At 42.9% G+C, this 24,932-nt stretch overlaps 1 protein-coding gene across 1 annotated transcript in view; it reads right to left on the bottom strand.

Moving 5' to 3' along the window:
* LOC147224216 (beta-1,3-glucosyltransferase-like) overlaps positions 1-24,932 on the bottom strand; it is a 115,265-nt gene that overhangs the window by 64,660 nt on the left and 25,673 nt on the right. The window contains exons 3-4 of the mRNA XM_086164957.1: positions 24,855-24,898; positions 129-168 (exon numbers count right to left, since the gene is read on the bottom strand). Of these exons, the coding sequence (XP_086021083.1) occupies positions 129-168; positions 24,855-24,898 (84 nt within the window). The remainder of the gene's footprint in view (positions 1-128; positions 169-24,854; positions 24,899-24,932) is intronic.

The following is a 24,932-nucleotide window of genomic DNA, read 5'->3' on the forward strand; positions in this document are numbered from 1 at the left end:
ACCCATTCTCTGTCTCATTTACACATCATATAGAGACGTACAATCTTTTGCAATCTATCCGGCCTCAAGACTACAGCTTTTTCCCTCTATTTATTCCCCCTCAAACCTGAGAAGAAAAGCAGACTCACCGAGTTGACTGTTGTGGATGATGTGAATATCGTCTTGGCTCTGAAAAACAAAGAGGGATTTTTAATTATTACAGCGGCAGCAAAGATCTAACACATCCTCAAAAAACCCGGACTACGAATGCGCACAACCCCGCCCCCCCTTTCTTTTTTGTACCAACCATGTAGGAATCATCAAAAGTACAGCACGCAAAAAAAAAAAACCTGCACTGCCGCGCTATAATGAATTTCCACTGATCTAATTATTAATTAAGACACAAGACATTAAATATGGAATCCCTCACGGGTTATTTGGAGAAATAATGCGCGATATCCCATCATTAGTCCTTTTCAAATTGTGTGGGTTTTGTGCCCCGCGGCATTCGCCTCAATTAAGGCGTTCCACCTCCGGAGCTGTCGGCGCACCACAGACCAGAGAGGGATGAGTGAATCAATCAGATGCCAAGCAAACTTTGAGGAGCTGCCTTTTTTTTTTTTTTTTGCCGACATTGTTCAGAGGGAAACTTTCAATCTCCGGTGAAAGCGAGATGGCGTTGAGTTACGGTTGTTTCCGGAGCTCTAGAGCGGCGAGCAGCAGAGTATTAATAGATAATGACAAACCCTGGCCTGTTTTGATTTACGACTTCCCGAAGACGAACAATCGTTCCGCCGGCAATCCGTTGCAGGCCTTCGAGAGAGCCTAACTAAGTCGTAAATCTACCGGCGGTCTCGAGTTGGGTGACCGGTTCGACGTACCGACCCGTGTGTGACCCTCTATCTAAGCCGACTTAGAGGAGCCTATTAATAGGCTTATTACCGTCCAACATACAGCTTAACAGGGGGAGTCAATTATTTTCCAAAGAAAGGTGTCCTCCAACTCTGCACGCCTTTGCCATTTAATTTATCAATCAGCCTTCAAGAGTGACTCGGAAATAAAGGCTCGCCGGCCGATTAATACGAGCACGCCCAAGACCGTCTCCGATTTCTTCATAGGTGATCGCCGTCATGGGCATATATATGCGCAGGCAGAACGGCGCGGGGCTGGGGGGCCTATCGGGGTGATCTAATTCAGCAGGAGAAGACATCAGCTTAATTGGCCTCAGTAGCATTAGTCATGCCCACAAGGTTTCTGTCTCATCTTATTACACACTTCTCCTCTGAAATGATTGCCTTAGCCGTAGGAAAAAAAAAAAGGGCACCTCAAGGAAAAGACAACAACAAAATAATAACAAAACCAACCCTCCTGTAAAGCAGAAAAATCCCATTCGTTACCACGTAATAAATCAGGAGAAATTATTTCCGCTTGGTAAACCGAAATAATTTCAAATTTCTTTTGACCTGGAGTTCAAAATTAAATATGTTAATAATAATATTAATAATAATTATAATGTAATATACTTTTTTTCAAGCTCAAATTACCAGAATGGTAAATGGTCCCCACTTTATATTAGGTGGCTTTTCACCCATTTGTACACACACTCATACGGTGATGGCAGAATTGCCACGCCGGGTGGGAACCGGGACACCGGAGGCGACTCGGAGTTTGGCGTCCAGCCCAAGGAAACAACAACAGGAGGAGTCGCAGATCGAAACCACCAACTTTCTGATTGGAGGGATGGCCGTGCACAGAATCCGCAATAAAACAGCAAGTTTTTCTATTTCAATATGGCCGCTGTCATGGATACAGTGTCAAGTCAGGTCCCAATGTGATCTAAAATTAACAGCCTCAACAGATGAACAGGGCAACACAATGACATTCTTTATAAACTTGAGAGAAGAGCCATGAATAAAACTGAACAGCAGGAACTTTAGAGCGGGCTATGCTTTAAAACTCCCTCCTGATTTACGATATTTGTCGTCAGGGATCGGAATAACACCGATGTCTCAGCCCTCTGCATTTTGAATTCATTAAGGAAATTTTCCGGATCTAAATGAGATTACGGACCGGAGTGAAGTAAATTATTGAATTTCATACATAATGAAATGACAAAGCGGCACTTCTGAGGGAATCAGGTATGGTTTTCGGTCATGCCGCATCTGATTATTGGAAGTGGATGGATTTGTGCAGATACAGCACAGAGAGCTCCCGAAAGTCCAAATTAGTATGTTCTCTTAGTCACCCCAAGTGTCTGAAAAAGAACCAAAAAAAATCATGAATTAATTCGTTCATCCTGTACTCAGGGCCGTGGGGGTTATGGATCCTATCCAAACTGTCATCGGACAACAGGCGCAATTGACCTTGGACCAGTCGCCAGTCGATCACAGGGTCACATATACAGACGTACAACCAATCACTTTCATTCACATCATATAGACATTCATTCATATGGACAGTCATTCACCTGTCAGATTTAAACACCAAAAATTTTAAATGCCTGGAGTGAAACCCTGGGAATAGAGCGAATTAATATTCTCTGCGGACATTAACAGTGAATGCACCGTGGGGGGAAAGGCTGAGCGCGAAAAAACTGTTTTTCCATCAAAGAACCCCGGCGTCGCAGGCAGAACTGGCCACCGGGAGAGGAGCGATCTGGGCTCCCCTTTGAAATCAGGAAAAACTCTTGAGAGAGGAACTCACATCTAATTGGGAGGTGTCTAGCAGGAATTTTTTTTTTTTATTTCCCAAATTATATTCTGTCTGCTATGCATTTAAGAAATCTCCCTGGACCATGCAGAGACCAATATTCAAGTTAGTGATTCTCGGCTCCCTATTCCAATCGTCTTTCGTTCGATGATACAATGAATAAATCTCTTATTCATTCATTTATTATCTCTATTGCTTATCCTGCAAAGTTGCCGGAGGAGCCTTTGCCAGCGGACATCGGGGCAACAGGCAGGGTCCCTCTTGGACCGGTCGGCAGTCAATTACAGGGCACATTTAGTCTTTTTTTTTTTTTAAAGACACATAGTCACTTCATTATTATTATTATTAATATACTATTATGAGTATACGACAGGGGTGGGCAAACTTTTTGGCTCAGGGGCCGCATTGACTTTTAAAATTTGACAAACGGGCCGGGTCACCACAAGATAAAAAAAAAAAAAAAAGCACTTGTTAACAGTATATATCGGACTCATACGACATTTGTCTGAACATTGTCTGACATTTTCTTTGAAAATAAAACCATCTCGGTTTTGAAGGCTCTGACGTTTGTTTGCATTTCATGAACAAACCGTTTTTTCCCCCTAGTTTCACGTCCAGCTCATTCATGTGTGTCGGTATGTCCACAGTAAAGGCTAAATCACAAAGCTAATCTGTGTCTTCCAGCTCAGGAATTTTCTCAAGTGTTCTCAAGTAGCCCCCAAAAATGAAATAATCTCCTGTTTGAGCTCCAGTCATTCAACCATTGACATCAAGTATGAATTCTGTGCCGATTTTTGGTGGACCGTATTAAAAAGAGCAACGGGCCGGATGTGGCCCGCAGGCCGTAGGTTGCCCACCTCTGTTATACGACCATTTATTAACCCATTCTCTTCTTTTTCTAAGACAAATTATCATGTTTATTGTTTCATTTTAATTGTTTGTTTGGATATGAATTTTGTGTACATGTATATGTCTATCCCCTCTAAAAGCCGCCACCTCCCCGTGGTGGAGGGGTTTGCATGTCCAAGTGATCCTGGCAGCTATGTTTACACCCATGGAAGGGTCACCCAAGGCAGATAAAGTTTGGCTCAGAAGACCTCCCGTGAAGGAGAAAATCATTAAAGATCATTGAGAAGGATTTCTGGTGGTCCACCATCCAGTGGCTCGGGAGGGGGAAGTGTGGGAGCGAGGCGCTGCCTACCACAACTTGAGACGTTGTAGATCAGTGGCAGGCAAATATCTAACACCTCCTCAACTCCGTTTAAACGGCTACCGATGAGAAAGCAGAGCCGGGGGACTCTGGAGCGGACACACCTATTTCCGGGGCTGGAGTTGCTGAAGCGGTCAAAAAGCTCTTCAGTCTCGGGACTCCAGGGTGGGTGAGGTCCAGCCTGGGTTCCTCAAGGCTCTGAATGCTGGGCTGTCCTGGTTGACACACCTGTGCCACATTGTGTGGATATCGGGGACAGTGCTAGTGGACTGGGAGGCCGGGGTGATGATTCCCCTTAAAAAGGGGGATTGGAGGGTGTGTCACACTCCTCAGCCTCCCTGGTAAGGTCTATTCAGTGGTGCTGGAGAAGAGGGTCCGCCGGGTCAGTGAACCTCAGATCCAGGAGGAGCCGTCTGGTTTTCGTCCTGGCGGTGGAACAGTGGACCAGCTCTACACCCTCAGCAGGGTACTCCAGGGGGCATGGGAGTTTATCCAGCCAGTCTACATGTGTTTTGTGGACCTGGAGAAAGCATTTGACCGTGTCCCGCGGGCAATCCCGTTTTGGGATGCACCTGGAGTATGGGGTACCGAGTTGGACTCCGCCAGGCCTGCCCTTTGTCACCGGTTTTGTTCATAACTTTTACAGACAAAATTTGAAGGCGCTGCCAGGGCATCAAGGGGATCTGGTTTGGTGACTGCATCTTTTTGCAGATGATGTGGTTCTGTTGCCTTCATCAGGCCATGACCTCCAGTTTTCCCTGGAACAGTTCGCAGCTGAGGATCAGCACCTCCAAATCCAAGACCATGGTGCTCAACTGGAAATGGGTGGAATGCACACTCCGGGTCGGGGAAGAGGTTCTGCCCCAAGTTGGGGAGTTTATGAACCTCGAGGTCTTGTTCACGAGTGAGAAAAGGAGCAGGAAATCGACAGGCGGATTGATGCGGCGTATGCAGTGATGCAGATTCTGTAGCTGTCTGTTGTGGCGACGGGGGAGCTGAACCAAAAGATGAAGCGCTCAATTTACTGGTCGATCTACATTCCCACCCTCACCTATGGTCACGAGCTGTGGTTAGTGACCAAAAGAAAGAGATTGCTGATACAAGCGGCCGAAATGAGTTTCCTGCGCAGGGTGGCCGAACTTTCCCTCAGTGATAGGGTGAGAAGTTTTGTCATCCAGGAGGAGCTCGGAGTAGAGCCGCTGCTCTTCTGCATAGAGAGGCGTCAGAGGAGGTGGCTCAAGCATCTGGTCAGGATGCCTCCCTGACGTCTCCTGGAAATGTCCATCTGGGAGGAGACCAAGGGGAAGACCCAGGACACGCTGAAGAGACCATGTCTCCAGGCTGGCCTGGAGAAACACTGGGGTCCCCCCAGAGGAGCTGGACCATGTGGCTGGGGAGAGGGAGGTCTGGGCCTCGTTGCCCCCGCAACCCGACTCCAGATAAGCGGATAACTTTAATTAGTCTTTAATTATTAAATTGTATTATTATCATTATTATACGACCACCCATTTGCCCATTTTCTTAAGGCACACGGTCACTTTTATTGTTTTATTTTAATAGTTTCTTTGGATCTATATTTCATGCATATGTATATTTCTGTATGGTGTCTTTGAGTGTATGATAGGGCATTACAAATAAAATGTATCATAATTATTATTATTACAATAATAATAATTATTATTATCATTAGAAGTATTATTAGTATAAAACCGTTCATTCTCTCATTCACACATCATTCTCCTCTCATTCACCTCTCATTCAAATGTCATATAATGATAAGCATTCACTCAGTCTTTCAAAATTCACACTGAGACAAACAGTTCGTTCATTCTCTCATTTATACATTACAGGACTGTCTCAGAAAATTAGAATATTGTGATAAAGTTCTTTAACTTCAGAAATGCAATTGAAAAAACAAAAATTACTTTTTCATGATATTCTAATATTTTGACATTGGATTTTTGAGTTTTCTTATGATGTAAGCCATAACCAGCAATATTAAAATAATAAAAGGCTTGCAATATTTCAGTTGATTTGTACTGAATCCAAAATTTATGACATTTGTGTTTTTGGAATTGCATTACAGAAGATAAAGAACTTGATTACAATATTCTAATTTTCTGAGACTGTTCTGTATATAGACAAACAATCATTCATTCTCTCATAAAAACTTACATAAACAGATTCAGCTCTCCTGTAACACAACAGGCTCTCAGCCATTTGAGTAGGAAATCAGAGGCGAGTGTGAAAAAGGAAGTGTTCTTTTAATTCACTCCGTCCAACGGCGCGTTTCCTGATCTGTCGAGCATCCGCGCCGCGGAGCAGCAACCAAGACAAGAAAAGCTCAGAACAAGGGCGACTCGGCGGGGGTATTTCCTCGACTGAGGCAAACATGTGTAAATTCGTGGAGAAAAAACACCGGGCTCACTTAATGTGGTTGTTATGTAATCGAAGACACCCACAATGACAGGCCCTTTGGAACCTGCGTTTCCTTCAGCGGTTTGTCAACGGCGTACGCGCCGAAGCTCCTGCCCTCTTGCAAGGAGATCGGCGCCCTCCCCGAGGGCTCGCTCATGCTCTATTCATGTCAGTCAGGTTAAATTAACGTCCCGTTCACTGACGGTGGGACCAACTCCAGGCTGCAGGATCTTCTGGATTTTGAGCTATGAGGATGGCTGGCAAGGAAACACCTTCAGCGCCTCAGATGCTCGATGTATTTATATCGACTGGCTAAAAAAAAAAATCACAACACCACCGACGACCAAATATTCTCTAACTATTTTCAGAACGGCGGCAGATCTTTCCTGCATGCTAGAAAAGAAAGATACAAATTTCATTCACGGGTTACTTTGTTCTGACGCAGTGAGGAGTCTCCATTCGGGCCGCTGTCTTCAACCATCAGCGGGGGGTTTCTAGTCAGCAACAGTTCCTTTCTTTTGTTTACTTCAACTGAACATCATATAAAGCAACATGTGCCGCTCTCAGCGGAGCGTTGATGCCAATTATTCCCTCTACAACAAGAGAAAATGACATCGTCCTCTAGATTTGCAGTCAGAAAGCGTCTCCATAATGGAAGGCCCGCTTGACTCCCGTGTCCATTATTGACCGGCTACGTGCGCATTCAGATTTCTGACATTCACAATTGCTTTCGCATTTTCAGCGATAACAGTTGGAAACAAGCGTCATGCTGCACACTGCTGCTATTAATAACATGCTCTGTACCTTTGGAAGAAACCCGTTCTCACTTGTGTATTTGAAGCAAAGTTGTCTCATCTTTCGCTCCCACAGATTATCACGACAGTTCAATCCATCCACTTCAGCTCTTGAGCTTCAGTGACAACGGGAAAGACATAAGCCGCTTTCGGACAGAAAAGTTCAAAGAAGTGATTTCTGAGAACTGGCCAGCTCGAAATTTGATTTGGGATGTTTTTAGTTTTGCATTCTCACAGTCGGTAAGGGATGGTGGCAGGGACTGCGAACATCTGCGACATGTACCTTAAGCGCTACATGTGAAAACAACCAACCAGAAAAAAGAGAAAGATGACACGGACAACATGGAGAACAAAGTTGACAAGCTATTCATGTTCTGTATGGCAGGAATCATAACCTTGGACTATCAAATAGGTTTAAGTGTCTCTATCTTCTCCCTGCACTTTCTTTGTGGTATGAAAAGTCCTGCTAACTCCATATTCATCAGGGGTTGGATGTATTCGTCGGTCCATTGCTCACTGGCCCTGTCCCAGTCCATTTTGTCTCGACAGACCAGCTGACCAGTAAGCACAATGGTGCTTACAGAAGAAATCGTGCAAGATGTATCTGGGAACCACCAATCACCACGACTCTAGTTGATACGAGTTTCTATGGAGCTGGAAAAAGAGCTCAGACTAGGAAGTTAAATGGATTCTAGGGACTGGGGTCAATGATCCCTGGTTTCTATGCTGTCCGAACACACGGAGAAATGACGGGAGCTGAAAAGAAATCCTACAATGCGAAAGCAACTTAAAAGGACAGCAGGCGGCACGATGGCTGTTTGGTTTCGAGCAAAAAGGACCTTATTTTGTCACATACGGTTCTACATCAAGCACAACGTCAGCGCAACTGCTTTTTAGCCATCATGGATGAAACATTAGCAGCAGACAGCCACTTAACAGAGCACAGAAAGCAGTGTCTTGCTCAATGATAGCAGAAGCTCGAGAATGAAACCAAGTACGTTCGGTTCCAAGACGATCACTCTTAGAATCTGAGTCACATTGCCTTAAAGGGTCTCTCTTTTTTTCACAACAGCGAGTCTTTCAATGGGGAGTTTGACCCACGGTCCATGGAACATTCGGTACCAGTCTGCAAAGAAAATCTTTCTTGGTACAAATTATAGTTCTTTCATTAGATCTTATTTTGAAAAACGACCGTTTCCGCCTTCGCCTTACTGTCGCATTGTAATTTAATGTGTAATCATTGTATTCCGGTTAAATACTGTGGACCGCCAAAATGTTTTTAGTATTTGAACCACCGCGCCTCTAACCAGTCCGCTGAAACGTTTTCATGGATAAAAAAATTGGTACGTAGTACAAAAAAAGTTGGGGACCACTGGGTTAATAGGACATCCTTAGTTGCCTAGAGAGAATGAATGGCTGTACGCCTCAATGAATATTTTTAGGGTTGTATGCTAATTTATAATGTGTGGATGAATTATTGTTTGTCATGTGAAAAAATATTGAATAGCTCTGTCACTGTATGGAGTGAGAATGAGACTGAGTGGTTGAATGTCTCGAGAATCAGTGCGTGAATGGTTGTTTGTCTCTATATGATGAGTTAAAATAGCATTTTAACTCATCATATTTAACTCATGCGAACGAATGAGTAAATGGTTATAGTACTCTATATGGCATGTGAATGAGAGCGTGAATGACTGTATGTCTCAATATGACACGCGAATGACGGAGTGAATGGTTAAATGCCTTTATATGACGTGAATTTAAAGTGAATGTCAATATGTTATTATATGAAGTGTGAATGAGTGAGTCAATTGCTCATGCTAGGTTGAACACTGCCTCTCGCCAAATGACAGCCGGGAAAACCCCATCGCACGGGGCACAGAAAATGCACGAATGAATAAAAAGACATCTTTCCAAACAACGAATCTGCATTCAATCCATAACTTGACTGTCCAGCCATGTGTGCATTCCCATGTTGCTCAGCTCTGGAAGGAGGATTGTTATTAATAGTCAACCTTTCACAGCGCAATTAAGAGAATACAGCTCAGCGTTGTGGTGACCGAAGTGAAAAGGCCAGGATTTTCCTTCGGGGTGCCTCAATGCAGAGGCATTTTTCCAGATGTTGCGTTTTCTAATGAAGCCTTGGGTTTATCGGACATCAGTTCAGCATAAATAAACATATAGCATAAACAAACAAAAAAATATACATTTTGGTTCCTTTTTTTTTTTTTTTTAAACCCTGAATCAACTATTTCATGCTCCTTCTCCCGCTGTTTCTCGACAGAACTAGTTTTTTGTTGAAACATCCAGGAAGTAAATGAATTGTAAAATTTATTCAGAACTCAAGGTCTCAAAAAAAAATGTAAAAAGTGAAGTGTCACTTTTAAGCTGTTCAGATTTATAAGGGTTTTTTTTTTTTTTTTCTCAAAGCGAGCAGCCCGCCTGGGCTCATCATGAGATTCTTCGTACGCTTGGAAGCGACACACACTGGGGGATTCACGGCTAAGTCCCTATCCTACTCCGGAGCTAATCACCTGGCGCGGGGGGCATCAAGGCCGCATGGTGAAACTCAAATCATCACATGGCGGCGGAAAGTAAATTTAGTAGACACACGAGGTCCGGCTCATTTCATAACGCTGCTGCATTGATGGAGCAGCTAAAGAAACCCATTTCAGCCTCATTCTTTCAGTCAGCGACCAAAGATTGCAGTGATAAAACAGTGTCAGGCAGTAAATCTGGTGAATAATTAGGAGATTCCCTCTCAGATATGGAAGCTGGCCTGTCCAAGCCCCTATGTAACAATTACCACCAATTAGATGTGTTGGTGATTTACACAGAAATACACAATGGGGAAGTTAAACCACCCTGGCATATGAATCCAAGTTACACATCACCTTTGACAACCCAGGCGCGACAAGTAATCTCAACAGTGTCTGATTAAAGTGGGCTCTTCTGCCGTTCCAGCTGTCCCTTTTACGCGGATGTCGATTCATCACCGAACGCCTCCTCCGCCACATCGGCACTGAAGAAATTTGCCCTGGGATGCGACAGCGCCATGAATTCAACTTCAACCATCTGCACAAAAAGATGCTATTGTTACTCGGATTCCCGGCGGGGAAACAGGGGTAAGCTAGTTATGTGTCGGATCAACTCATGTTGATTTCAACTGTCAGTTTTGAGACCGGCTGTATCTTTACAGGAATGATGAGGTTGTCGGAGTAATCTGATGCTATGTCACGAAAGATTTTTTATTTTATTGTTGTTAACAGCTGCTTTTAGAAAAACAGTTTTGAAATATTATCATCGTCGAGAGCTGCCCAGCTTGAATTAGGTTCTTGGAACTACCCACCTAGAGGACACGTCTAGTTCTGCATTCGCACAGGCAGTGAGGGAGTAAGGAAGGAAACACCTGACTGAAAAATAAACCGCCACAAAGAAGAGGTAGAGGACAGAGCATTCATGTTCTACATGGTGGAAATAATAACCATGGACTAACAATAACGGGTTGAATTGTTTTTTATTTGCCTTTTACAAACACTGTGGTTATTTTGCCAAACATGTTTATGTCCCGCTGCGAAACCTGAATATTTTTCTGTGGTTTGGAGCTTGGGCCTCTCTGTTGGTCCATTACTCGCTGGTTTTGTCAATTTTTTCACAAGTCGCAAGAAAACACCTGACTGAAAACCATTATTTTACTTTTTTTAAATGTTGCTTTGCAGTCTCTGCCAATCATATGCAGATGTTGTGGTTCTGTTGGCTTCATAAGGCCATGATCTCTGGCTCTCGGTGGAACGGCACCTCCAAATCCGAGACAATTGCACTCAACCTGAAATGGGTGGGGGAAGAAGTAGTGCCCCAAGTGGAGGAGTTCAAGTTTAGTGTTCACGAGTGAGGGGAGGATGAAGCGGAAGACCGACGGGCGGATCAACGCGGCATCTGAAGCGATGCGGACTCTGTAGTGTCTGTCATGGTGAAGAAGGAGCTAAGCTAAAAGGCTAAGCTCTCAATTTTCCAGGTTTATCTACGTTCCCACCTGACCTATGGCCACGAGCCGTGGGTAGTGACCAAAAGAACGAGATCGCGGATAGAAGCGGCTAAAATGAGTTTCCCCTACAGGGTGGTGGTCGGACTTCCCGTTGGAGATAGGGTGAGAAGTTCGGTGAGGAGCTAGGAGTAGAGCCGCTAGCGATGAGTCAGATGAGATGGCTCGAGCATCTGGTTGGGATGCCTCCTGGACGCCTCCCGGGGGAGGTATTCCAGGTATGTCCGTCAGGGAGGAGACCATGGGGAAGACCCAGGACACGCTGGAGAGACTCTCCAAGCTGGCCTGGGAACGCCTCGGGGTCCCCCTAGAGGAGCTGGACCATGTGGCGGGGCAGAGCGAGGTCTGGACCTCACTGCTATGGCTGCTGTCCCCGCGACCCAACTCCTGATAAGTGGGAGAAGATGGATGGACTGATGGTGGTTCGCAGTCTGCAAGAAGTACCTGGCAGTTGGCGCAGCTTATGAGTTCCAGCAATCACCAAGCACCAACTCAAGAGTTCCTGTGGGACCATAAAAAGGCCCTGTCTTTGGGAGTCAGAGCTGCAGTGGTTTTCGGGTCTGAGGACCTGGTTCCTAGTTTGCATTCATGTGAAAACAGCCTAGTTGCTGAAAAGGTTCTAGGAACCGCAAAAAAAAAGTCCTCCTGTGCAATAACGGCTATTGAGACGACCCACAGTCACAAACAAATTGTATCGCTTACCGTGTGACATCTAAATGCCCCTGCAGGGTGGGGGCAGGTTATTATGACACCAGAATTGGATTAACATTGAAAGAAGCTCCTAAGCATCATTAATAAACCAAATTGAAAGTAATTACAAGTAAATACCGAAGTTATTTGAAATGTACGTTTGCAGGTCAAAACCATTAGCGGGATAAATTGGTTTTCCCTTACAGAAGGGAAGGGTAGGGCCCAATTTATCTGAGGCATGTATTCCTCGACCCTCATGCTAACATCAATAAAGGTTTTCAGAAAGCTCCAAGGTTGAATTTCATTTCAGAGGCCCTTAGTATTACTCGGCCTGCCATCTCTAAGGGCCGTCTATACTGATCGGCCAAGGCGGAGGTCTCTTTCCATGACCCTTCCATCAAGTGTGTTTGAAAAATGAATGGCGCCCTTCTGCTGAGAGAACTTTTATTACTCGCCTGTCTGTCTAAAAATATTTCTGATGCTGAGATGTGCCTAATTCCCTCACCTCAGCACTCCTCCCCACAACCCCATCCCCCTCTGGAAAGCCTCCTCTGTTCTGCAAAGTTTGGAATCACAGTTATAGGTTGCCGCAGGAACTTTACTGCATGCGAAGAAAAGATTATTATTCGTAAAACGCAGCATTTTAATAGCTGTAATAACACATCATTATTGACTTTAGGGGTTGGCTTAAAGGCTTTTATTGCAGGGAAACAGCCGGGCACCGACATCATTCCTGACCATAATTCATTTTGCGATCGACCCGACCAAGAACAGTTTCAATTTGAGCTATGTGGGCGTTTGTGAAGAAAATCCAAACTGCGTTGGTGAGAAAGACGCAACGCCACCTCGAAGCAGCGTGAAACACTCAGTCCTGGCAGCGAGAAAGGAGCCTCCATATATTCGTTTCTGAGCGAAATAACTTTTCTGACAGATTCAACCACCCTGGTAATGAATGAGCGTTTTAGTTGTTATTCTGTAAAACTAATGAGAAAAAAAAAAAAAGCAAGAATTAACCAAAGCAGGAGCCAACTTTGACGAACTGGGAGTCACGATTCAATGTCGCTTATCGAAAGGGAATAACAGCTGCAACCAAAACAAATCAAGCGACAACAGCAGTTTCAATCTGGTTGTCTGGGGCAACCATTACCATCCGGCTGCGTAAATTGGAAACAGACTCTGTTCCTTGACCTCTGCATGACTACAATATCACTTCGCAATAATCCTTTCGCTGAAACTCTGGTGTGAAAGTGGGTCATAAGCGTTCAGAACGGTAACTTTGGGAAACTCAAATGAGCCACTCACATATTGAGCTTATTACTTTTGTTGCGTTTTCAAGGGCGGTTTATTCTCACTGAACACTGTCCGAAGTAATCCATTACACAGATGTAAATGTTTTGCGGAAATATCCCGGGTTTTTTTTTTTTCTTTTCTGTAACGAAAACGCAATGTTGAGAGAGCTGTGGCAACGACTCAGAGATCAAACTCTTCCCAAGTTCTGACAATTGCCGGGGGCGAGGGGATGCTGCCGAACGCGAAGAGCTCTTTTTACGTGTATTGACGCTTCTTTAAGCTGTTGGGATGAGAGTTTCAACAAACCGCCGCAGACTGGAAGAAAACAAACAACCTGCCAAATAACAGAATAGATATCCTTGTTCTGTCAATGGAATTGAGTGTGTCATTAAGAGACACTCCAGCCGTTTCTCTTCCAGACTCTTCATTACTTCTGCCACCAAAATGGTTTGAAGACTGAAGGTAATCTACAGAGAGGAGGATCTTTAGCCTTGAGAAGGACAAAAACATTTTTAGGTCTAGCATGGCGATGGAACACAAATATATGTCTCTTTTAGGGGCTTGATGCATTCCAAACCAACCCTCATAATTATGTACGCAACATTATCACAAACAAGCTTGAATTTGGAAAGTAATGAAAGGGAAAAAAAAATGCAAGTTGAGGACTGCCTGCAATCACTTACCTTTTCAGAAGAAATTATGTGTCTCAGAACTCCAAGGCTATTGCATGTCATGAAGTGTGCTTGATAACATTTTTTCCCCAAATTTTGCAAATGTCTAAATGTTTTAGATAGAAATTCAAAGGTCCTGATTGACTCCAACCCTTGAAGGAGAAGTTGGTTGATTACTGTCTTTAATTTCTTATTCAAAAAACAAAAAATGGTACATATATAGCAACTGAATTAAGATTTCAGAATTAGGATTTAAAATGAATCTGCAAGGATTCTGGTAACGAGCCTGAATTATTAGTTGTTAAAGTTTTGTTAAAGTTCTTAAAGTTTTGTGGCAGGAGCATCATAATTTCATTAATAAATTAAAAGAAAAAATAAAGCGTTGAGAAAATGAAGGCATTTTAATCCACTTTAATTTGCATTGCAGAATGTTTCTCAGTGCATGACTTCCAGGGGCACTGATTACACGACTACCACAAAATGTGATAATATGAGACCAATCTGACTTCATACGAGCACAGGAGATCGCTAATGTTAACTTTGTATTAGCACACATGTCAGTAATGTGAGCTTTCTATGAGCATGCAGGGCTACTAATGTTAACTTTGAACGTATATGCAAGTTACTAATATTAGCTTTGAACAAGCACGCATGTCAGTAGTGTTAACTTTGTACGAGCATACAGTTCAGTAACGTTAACTTTGTATGAGCATGTAGGTGGCTAATGTTAACTCTCTATGAGCACACAGGTTGCTAATGTTAGCATAGTACAAACACGTGAATTACAGATGTTAACTTTGTACAAGCACGCAATTCGCTATTGTTACCCTTCTACAAGCACGCAGGTCACTAATACTGACTATTAGTGAGATCGCTAAAATAACATTTTTAAGAGTGAAGGTCACTAATATTAACTTTGTACGACCACAAAAGTCGCTAATCTTAACTTTGTGCAAGCACCCACACAAACACCGTTAACTCTTCACAAGCATGCATGTTGCTAATTTTAACTTTGTACGAGCCAGCAGGTCACTAATGTTAACTTTGTACAATCACGCAGGTTGCCAATATAAACTTTCTAAGAGCAAGCAGGCCACTAATCTTAACTTTGTACAACCACATGCCATAAATATTAACTTTATAGAAGTATGCAGGTTGCTAATGTTATCTTTCTGCAAGCATGCAGGTTGCTAATGCAAATTTTCTACGAGCACGCAGGTCGCTAATGTAACTGCAGCAGAAGATAGCAGCATTGCTAATACGACCGCACAGAGTGTAGCCAGTCAACACTCAAAGCGTAAAGTGTAGGTGTAAGTCAGATAAACTGACCGATCAACTGTCAAAATCGATCGCTGTGGACTGGAGACCACTATTTTCTCCGTGGTAGAAGATCAGGTGTTATAAGAGGCGCTGCCGATTGATTCAGCTGATGGAAATTACAAACCACTGCCCAAACAGACGTCAAAACAAACTCGGCAGCTGGATGACGATGAAAGGGAAGTAAAAAAGGTCACACAAACGTGTTTTCTGCACTCTTCTATCAGTTTGCGTCGGGGATTGATGGGCAAATAAACATTTTGAAGTTCACGCTCATGTATATTCATTCGTTCATCAAGCAAACATAAATCAAATGTTGAAATGTGATTCATTTCGATTAATTGATTATGAGGCCTCTGATTAATTAGATTCTTTTTTTTTTTTTTTTAATCAGGTCTCATCCCAAAATTGAAACGTAAGGATAAAGAAAGTAGAAAGGATGAGCCTCAGCAAAACCCGTTCGATTGAGCGTGGGTGTTATTGAAAAAGGACGGCTGCATGAATGTTTCATTTGTTTGTCCCACATTCGCAAACCCCGCGGCTTCTTTGTGGATTACAAAGCAGGTGACGGAAATCGACTATTCATTCATTCACTTGCTTGTTCATCGTTTAACGTCATCCCGGCCGCCTGGAGCCATTTTAGTGCAGAAAATTGATAGGGGTGTATTCACATAGAGAAAATTTTTAATTGAAATATTTCGCCATTTCAGAAGACCGGATGGAAATTACGTCTCTCCGAGCTATTTCAGTCTCATACTGCGAAATAAAATTGACAGGAGGCAAATTGACAATTGAGAAAATCCCGGGAATACAAGCTCACAGTCTTGTAGCTGCTGCAGTGAATGGATCCCGGTCACCGAATCTGCATGCGCTTGTCGCGTGTTGAACGCCGCTACGTTCGAGATTTTGCGAGATCACTTTCAGCCCTGCAACCACACATACACTTGCTGGCTGCCGTGCTGATTTAGACGGTTTTTAATCATGACGCGATGAGACAGCCTGGCTAAGTCAAAAGGGTAATCCTCTCTTATGAATTGCCAGATCATCTCTGCTGATTTAGCCCTGGTATCAGCGGAAATAAGCTCTGATCAAACGGCAGTTTAAAGAACCGCGACATCGGTTTGAGTAAATTAAAAGCCAAACAGTTTTTCACACAGCGGAATACATCGGCCCTAATTATTTTCCAGCAATTTCTCTAATGCCTCACGTTTCATTTTACGCATTTATCTCGATTCAGGGTGTGCAAACGTGAGCCGGCGCCATGAGGAATGAGTTCTTTAAATATTTATGTTTTTCACCGATGCAACTTTGCCGCCATTACAGTACAAGACGAATTCAATTCAGAGAAAACATTTCCGATCGGCTTGAAAAAGAGCAGCTCACAGTTTATTTCAACAGCAGGAGTAGGCGGCGCAGACTGTCACGAGATGCATAAAGGCACAGGAGTGCATTCAAGAGCTTCATGATTATCCTGATTACTTATTTTCTACAGGTATTATAAAAATACCCCACCGGTTTCTCAATCAATGGAAAAAGAGCAAGTGAAATAGCAGAGAAAGAAGTTTCACTAACGATGCCGTTGGTTCAGATGGAGCTGCAGCCGAAGCAGGAGAAAGCAGAGCGGGACGACTTGGCCGTGACATCCCAAAGTGGACAGAAGTTTCGTACGTGGAGGAAAAAAAAAAACACGATTCCCGAGATCATCTGAAGAGAGTGAGGAGTGAGGACTACATGTAGAAGATGTAAGAAGAAACTTGAAAATCACAGCAGGAGCTCAGCTGTGTGGATCATCCAGCTATCAGCGAGAACACGGCATGGTTCCCAATTCCAACCCAAATCGAAAACCTCCTGGGGGACAAACCATTTTCTGATCCCTGTTGTTCTCGTAGATGCCGCCATAAGACCGCGAGCCCTCCTTTTCCAAGCGTCCAAAACTCCAAGAGGAGATGTCAGCTGAGCGTTTTTTTTTTTTTTTCATTTTTATGCAGCTTAAAAGAAGAAGTTGTCAGAATGGAGGAGGAAAGGAGGACGCGGGACGTTCTGTTTCAGCCGGACGAACTAAGGACCTGTCTGAGAGGCAATGTCAAATTCTTGTCTTCAGCCGCCAAAGCACAAAGTGCTGTGACTGACGGGTAGCGAGCGCGGATACCATCACGAGCTACCTGTTATTTCACAATGGTGACGCTGAACTACAATTCTTCTGATACAATCCTCCTCCTTCTTTAATTTTACATAATTTCTTTCTGTTTCTCATTTCGATTTGAGTTACACAACGCCAACTATATTTTCTGTTAAAGCGCTAATGATGTGCAGACCACAATATGTCTTCTTTTTCTGCTTCTCCTCTCAGCTGCTCGCCGTAGTGACTAAACCGGGCATCCCTCTACCCAGATCTCCACCATCCCTCCTCTGTCCATCTTAAAACCATCTCAGTCTGACTATGTTGGTTCTCAGCCATCCAGGTCATGGTGAACTCCTGTAGAAATCTTTTTTTGGCAACTGGACTTCAATTTCTTCCCTCGAAGACATTTCTCCTCTCATCCAAGAGGTGAAAAGATGTCAACAAGCATCTCAGTCTGACTTTTTCTCCAGAGGATCTAATCTGCTCCTGATCCTATCCATTCCCCAGAGAAATTCACATCTTCATCGCTGCTACCCCTAAGCTCTGCCTTCTGTTTTTTCCTAAATGAACAACTGGCCTTTTGGACCTACTTGAACACATTTCTTCACTTCTTCTCAACCCTCTCTTTTGCTCCTAAATACTCAAAATCCTCTTTACCTCCACAAACACCAGAAAATGTGCAAATGTTAAGGATTGAGAGTTCAATAAATTTCATATACGTTTTAGCGGCCATGCTAATTTCAGGGTTGATCAGAATCATCCTGCATCACTTTCCTAAATACTTCTCAAATCGGTTGAAAAGTACATCAGGGAGATTGTACTTTCATTTGCGTGCGATCCGTCCACTCGACTCCATGTTAAAGAAGAAGCTACGACCCAGTCGTTTAGATTTCTACATGACTGACGCAAGAAAGGGCAGGGGATGCAGGCTTTTTTTCTGCCGACTCGCACACAAAGTGATATTAAAAGGCGACCCCTGACTGATTTCCATGGACCTGGCGATGATGGCCCGTCCTTTTCGGTAATTCACTGATTAAAATGGCCACTCTTTGGGATCCGCGTGTAACGAGTGGAGACTTTAATTTAGTTTTGAAGGCGAAGCTCATCGATCAAGGACCAAGGGAGCTTGGGGAAAATGTGTCACGCATTGTAACCTTCATCCGAGTGACCTTTCTTTTCTATCCGATGCCCCCGATTCATACTGAGATTTATTTTTTTAAGTCTCTTTAGAAAAGTACGCCTTATAAAAATATGATTAAAATAGGCTTTGATTGCAAATCGCCCTATCAGACAAATCCATATCTTTGTAGAAAATGCTATTTACACAGTGACACAGAATCCCCAACTCAGCTGAACAACCAGAAATGAAGGTCTTTTCAGAGCAGCTTTTAACTAAAACGATCACCTTTAGGTTATTGGCAAATGCTCAAAGCACAAGGCGGCGAAACACAGTTTGCCTCTTTAAGGCAGAATTAGCTTGAGCAGGTGTACTTTACCGCATAAGAGAAAATCCTATAGAATTAACATTTAAATGACAAATAAAATGGATAGAAGCTATTTTCCTTTCTGCTGCCAAGGAGCTGACGTGCAAGCAAAGGACTCATGAAGATGCTCTGACTACAAAGGCCATACATACTATTTTTGTCTCAGCATCAAGAAATGTGATAATCCAACCCATAATGAGAAGCAATTAATTCCGTTATCCGGGGTCTAGTTTGCCCGTAAATGAAGAAGCCACTAATAGACAGAGAAGTTCATGGTTCTAAGAACTATCCCATCGGAATTTGGTTCTAAGAAGTACTCTCCTCCAAGGGAACCTTTTCCCGTAATTTCTGGACTATTGAGCGCATCAGAGTATAAGCCGCACAAAAATGAATACATATATGCATATATATATAGGCCGCACTTGTCAATGAGCCGCTGGTGTCCACGTTGTAACATGAGATATTAACACAGAAAGATGTTACATAGAAACATATTTTTTAAACTAAATTAAATACATACCAGTAACATCCACAAATATGTACTGGAAATGCTTTTTTCCAAACAGTGCCTGTAACAAGGGGGAAAAGGATAAAATGCGGAAAAGTCCATCCATCCATCCATTTTTTATCCCTGCTTTATCCTACTGCAGTTGATAGCTATCTTTCTCTTCCTCCTGCACACTAAAACCGTTAAGGTCGTCTTCTTCAGTGTTGGAATTGATCAGCCTCAGAATTTCAGGGCAATTGCATTGGTCCATTGGCTTAATGTTTTGGCGGCATGAAGCTCATTAGCCCAAAAAATTCATATATTTGTCACGTCATTGTTTAAGCGCAGTATTCAAAGCTTGCAAGGTAGCAGTTTATAGTCCGGTAGTTTTGCATTTACACAGGCAGTAAGGGACCACAGTGTGCACCTGGGATGTTCACCTGAGGTGTCGCACTCAAAAATAAACCCCAGCGAAGAAAAGGAAGACGGTACAGACAACAAGGAGAGCAAAGTCACCAAAGTATCCATGTTCTGCAATATTTTAAGTGTTTCTCTTTTCTCCCTGCACTGCTTCCTCATGTGAAAAAATCCTGTTGTTTATCCAACTTTTTCTTCTTTCGGCTTTTCCCTTCAGGGGTCGTCACAGCGAATCAACTTTCTCCATCTAACCCTATTCTCTGTATCCTCCTCTCTCACACCAACTACCTTCATAGTATCTCTCACTACGTCCATAAATCTTCTCTTTGGTGTTCCTCTTGACCTCCTGCCTGGCAGCTTCAATTCCAGCATCCGTCTACCAGTATATTCACTATCCCTTCTTTGTACATGACCGAACCATCTCAGTCTGGCTTCTCTGATCTTCTCTCCAAAACATCTGACAAGTGTTGTTCCTCTGATAGACTCATTCCTGATCCTATCAATCCTGGTCACTCCCAAAGGGAACCTCAGCATCTTCATCTCTGCAACCTCAAGTTCTGCCTCCTGTCTTTTTGTCATTGTAACAGTTTCTAGGTCATACAGCATCGCTGGTCTCACCACTGTCTTGTACACCTTTCCTTTCATTCTGGCTGATAGCCTTCTATCACATAGTACACCTGACACTTTTCTCCACCCATTCCATCCTGCTTGAACCCGGCTCTTCACCTCTTTTCCACACCTTCCCTCACTCTGAGCTGTTGACCCCAAGTACCTGAAATCTTTCAGGTTACCTCGTCTATACAAGATGTCGTCTACCTGCGTGCTCCTACCTCCGCTCTTATAAGTTATGCTATGTTCCTGTCTTTTCTGGAAACAAAATGTTCACTACAGCCATTTCCATCCTTTTTGCAAAGTCTACCACCATCTGTCCCTCTGCGTTCCTATCCTGGATACCAAATCTGCCCATCACTTCTTCATCCCCTCTATTGCCTTCACCAACATGTCCATGGAAGTCTGCACCAATGACCACTCTCTCATTTCTGGGGATATTCTTCACACTTCATCTAACTCATTCCAGAACTTCTCCTTCTCTTCAAATTCACATCCCACCTGTGAGTCATACCTGCTAACAACATTGAGCATCACACCTTCGATTTCCAGTTTCAGACTCATAAGTCTATCTAACATTCTTTTCACCTTCAGAATGTTCCCAACAAACTCCTCCTTCAAGATAACTCCTACACCATTTCTCTTCTTGTCAGTAGCATGATAGTACAACTTACGTAAACCCTGCTCCTAAGCTTCTAGCCATACTACCTTTCCACCTGGTCTCCTGGACACACAGTATATCCACCTTCCTTCTCTGCTTCATACCAATCAACTCTCTACCTTTTCCTGTCATAGTCCCATTATTCAAAGTCCCTACTCTCAGTCCCAGGCTTTTTCCTTTCCTCTTCTCTCTTCTTCCTCCTCTCCTTTGACCTACAGTAGCCCGATTTCCACTGGCACCCTGTGGGTGATCAGTACCAATGTCGGTCATCGTTAACCCTGTCCTTGACCGATACGGTATGATCTGGTTATTATGGTTGATTCTCATGTTTGGTTTTGGCAAAAGTTTTACTCCGGATGTCCTTCCTGAAGTAACCCACTGCATTTATCCGGGCTTGGTACCAGCTCAGGGAGACACTGCTCCATGCTCTCCCGAGGCTGGCTCGGGGAGACACCTGCCAGTGCCGACCTGAGGCTGCATTTACCTAACAATGTAGTTATTTTGGCCAAAATGTTTATGTTCCGCTGCAAGCTCTGGAAGCCCCAGTGTGGCATTACAGGCTGGAAGAGCTCGGATTTCTTTGTCGGTCCATTTCTCTTTGGCTCTGTCCAATTTGTGGCAAGAAAACAGCTGACCAGTTAGCGCAGCAGTTTTTAAAAATGGCAGTCTGCATTTTGCAACAAGGGTCCAAGAAGAGATCCACCAAGCACCTTTCATCAGACGACTCCCTATTGAACCGTAAAAAGACCACTGTATGAGTTAAAATGGTTCTCGAAACTTAGTTCGTATGCAGTACGAGTGCACCAAGAAACAGTCTACATTCTTGAAAAGGTTCCTGGAAATGCAAAAAGTTCCTACAGTGATTAAAAAGATTAAAATAATAAGTCGCCGCCGGGGCCTCCTCCCACGGCGCTCACGTGCAGAATTCCGCGGTTTGCTATGACAAAAACTGGAGCACATCCGTGACCTAAAAACCTGTATTCCTTACAAATTTGTTAAAGCTGTGCTTCAGCTCTCAAGAAATTAAAAAAAACTGGTTTCCCCTACGCAAACATGACTTCCAGCGATGAAGTAACTCCATCCCCCCTGGAGTCCCCGATTTACCCCGATGGGGTGACTTTTTCAAGACAACTCGAAATGCGGAGAGGGAGCCTTTGATTGCGAAATGCGTTTATAAATATACGCGAAGCGCACCGTGCTATGGGAGGGAAGGGCTGGTGAGGAAAAGTTATCGTTGTGGTCCTGTGGTAACTAGGCAACAGACCCCCGGCAAGCTCTGTGAGGTATTCGCAGCATTTCACGCTGACAAGTCAAGTGGTATAGAAATAAACTTTGATATGTTTACTTTTCAAACGTGGTATAAAACCTTGAAAACCCAAATGGGAACTACCTAAATGTCAAGTGATTGCGGATCCTGGCATTTATTTCTGATTATGTTTATACTTATGCATGGTGAGATCTTTTTTTTATTCTTTTAATTGGTTTCCGCTCCTCTGCGGCAGGGGAAAATCATTATCTTATAGAAAATGATGTCAACAATAACAACCACAAAAGGCGTTTTCTTGACAATACTGCGTAAAAAGAAAATGAAAATAAATAAATAAATAAAACTCAGCCGCTAAAGCAATGTCAGAAAAGGGAGAAAAGGGAAAAAGTCGGCGAAAAGGAACTGGATCAAATAATAAGAGCACGTATCTGAGATTTTCAGCGGCCCCAAAGCAGGAGAATTACCTTATCTGGGTAGGTAAGGAGTTCAATCGTGCTGGGGGCTGTAATTGCATGGAAAATAAAGAAAAAAAAAATGAGAAAGCTCTTTTCTTTACCAATGAAAGTTTAGCCAAAGCACTTTAATAAAGAATTATTTCATTCAGTGTCTTTTCCAGCTATCCTGCACTCACAGGGCAAAAACAAATGAAGAGATACAGGAAATCTTCCTACCACATGCCATAACTCATTTTAATCATTAACCGCACTACTGACTTTAGATTGCCACATTGCTTTTCACATTGCTTTTATTTCCAGCTGTATACGTGGTAAATATGTATAAACATTCGAGATAGTACTTTTACGATTTTTTAACTTTCAAATGTTTATTTTATTTCTGTGATTCTATTTTTTTAGCTTGTCATGGTGTGTTCTTTGTATGTATCTCTTTATGTTGTATGCTCAATAATTTCCCAATCTCGGGATGAATAAAGTACATCTTATCTTATTGACACATCCTAGAAAGACATACATCCATTCACTCTCTCATTCACATGATTTACACAGGACTGTCTCAGAAAATTAGAATATTGTGATAAAGTTCTTTATCTTCTGTAACGCAATTACAAATCAAAAATGTCATACATTCTGGATTCATAACAAATCAACTGAAATATTGCAAGCCTTTCATTATTTTAATATTGCTGATTATGGCTTACATCTTAAGAAAACTCAAAAATCCTATCTCGAAATATTAGAATATCATGAAAAAGCAATTTTTGTTTTTTCTTAATTGTGTTACAGAAGAACTTTATCACAATATTCTAATTTTCTGAGACAGTCCTTTAGAGTCATACAACCATTCACTCTTTCACTGACTCCTCATTTATTCACACATCATATAGAGACGTCCAGTCTTTCACTTTGTCATTCACACATCTGGTTCTCCATTAACCTACTGCATGTTTTTGGACTGTGGGAGGAAACCGAAGAACAGGGAGGAAACCAGTATAGACATGCAACATGTCCACTACTCACAGGAAGGGACCTTCATGCTGTGACACGAAGTGCTAAACCAGGGCTGCCCAATATCGATCGCAATCGGCCGGTCAATAGTGAAGGTAATGTTGGTAGATTGCATGCCAATCAAAGTCTGACATTCATCCTCCCAACGGAATTTGCCAGTTGATTGAAAAACAGTAGTCCCTGGCTATATCCCTGCTTGGTCTCACTGTATCAGGGTACAATTTTATATCCTTGATTTTGTGCTGTACCACAGACGTGCTCAAGGATGACAAGTTGTTAACAAACCTCTTTTATTAGAGCATTTACACCAACAACGACAAAAAAAAAACAGTTGCTCAATATAACCTTCACTGCTTTCATGCTTGCTTTCTCATCCAAACAAATTAAGGAACAGCAGGAAATCACAGAACTCTCAACATTACTGCAGTCAGAGTAAGATAACTACCAAAAGTGTACTAAAAAGGGTTCGTGCAGTTAGGCAAGGTGCACAAACATATATTGTTTTCAGTATACTCAGTGGATATATCAATAAATATATATTAGTGTATTTTCACAAGGTCATTTGAAAAGTAGCTCATAAGGTGAAAAAGTGTGGGCACCCGTGACCTAAATGTTGTGCCACTGTGCCACCCCAAAATGATTCAATTACGCCAAAAATTGTTTTATACAAAATTGAACTTGATATTTTATGACGTATAATAAATTAATTTTATTGTCGTCCCACGTCAAGAAATAAAATGCAAACAAATGAGAGGAGCGAAAAGTGCCTTGGTTAGCGAAGAAAATGTTTGAGATTGGTTAAAAAAAAAAAACAAAAAGGAAAAGAAAGTTAGCAACTTCCTTTTTCTGCGATGCTAAGTACCTCTGCCAGGAGGCTTACTGTCAACTTCCCCTCACGCCAATGAGAAGTGGAGCAGCTGAGCGCATTCATAATTTATCGAGCGGCATCTGCAGCCCGAGAAAATGCAAGAGTACGAAAATTATCACACGTGACGGAAAGAGCAAACGGACACCCCAGATCCTGCCGGCTGATCATTAACCAATCAGAAGGAGGGGAGGGAAAAAAAAAAAAAAAATCAGTTTATTTTGAGTTGGTCAGGTAATTAAGGTTTTAGTCGACATGAGGAAACAAGGAAGTGAATGATTAACGTTAATTAGCGATCCCCGGCTTTCGGTCCAATTTGTTGGCAGGATTAAGGAGCCACAGAGGACTAAGGCTCTTACCTCCGAGTCTTTTCTGGAGCTGCCGGCAGCAAGGTTGATGTGAACTGCAAGAGAGAGAGAGGGAAATCAAATCATTTG

This window comes from Fistularia commersonii, chromosome 18 (genome assembly GCF_037954325.1).
Source record: "Fistularia commersonii isolate RoL2024-O1a breed Wild chromosome 18, RoL_Fcom_v1.0, whole genome shotgun sequence".
In the NCBI taxonomy this organism is placed as follows: Eukaryota; Metazoa; Chordata; class Actinopteri; order Syngnathiformes; family Fistulariidae; genus Fistularia; species Fistularia commersonii.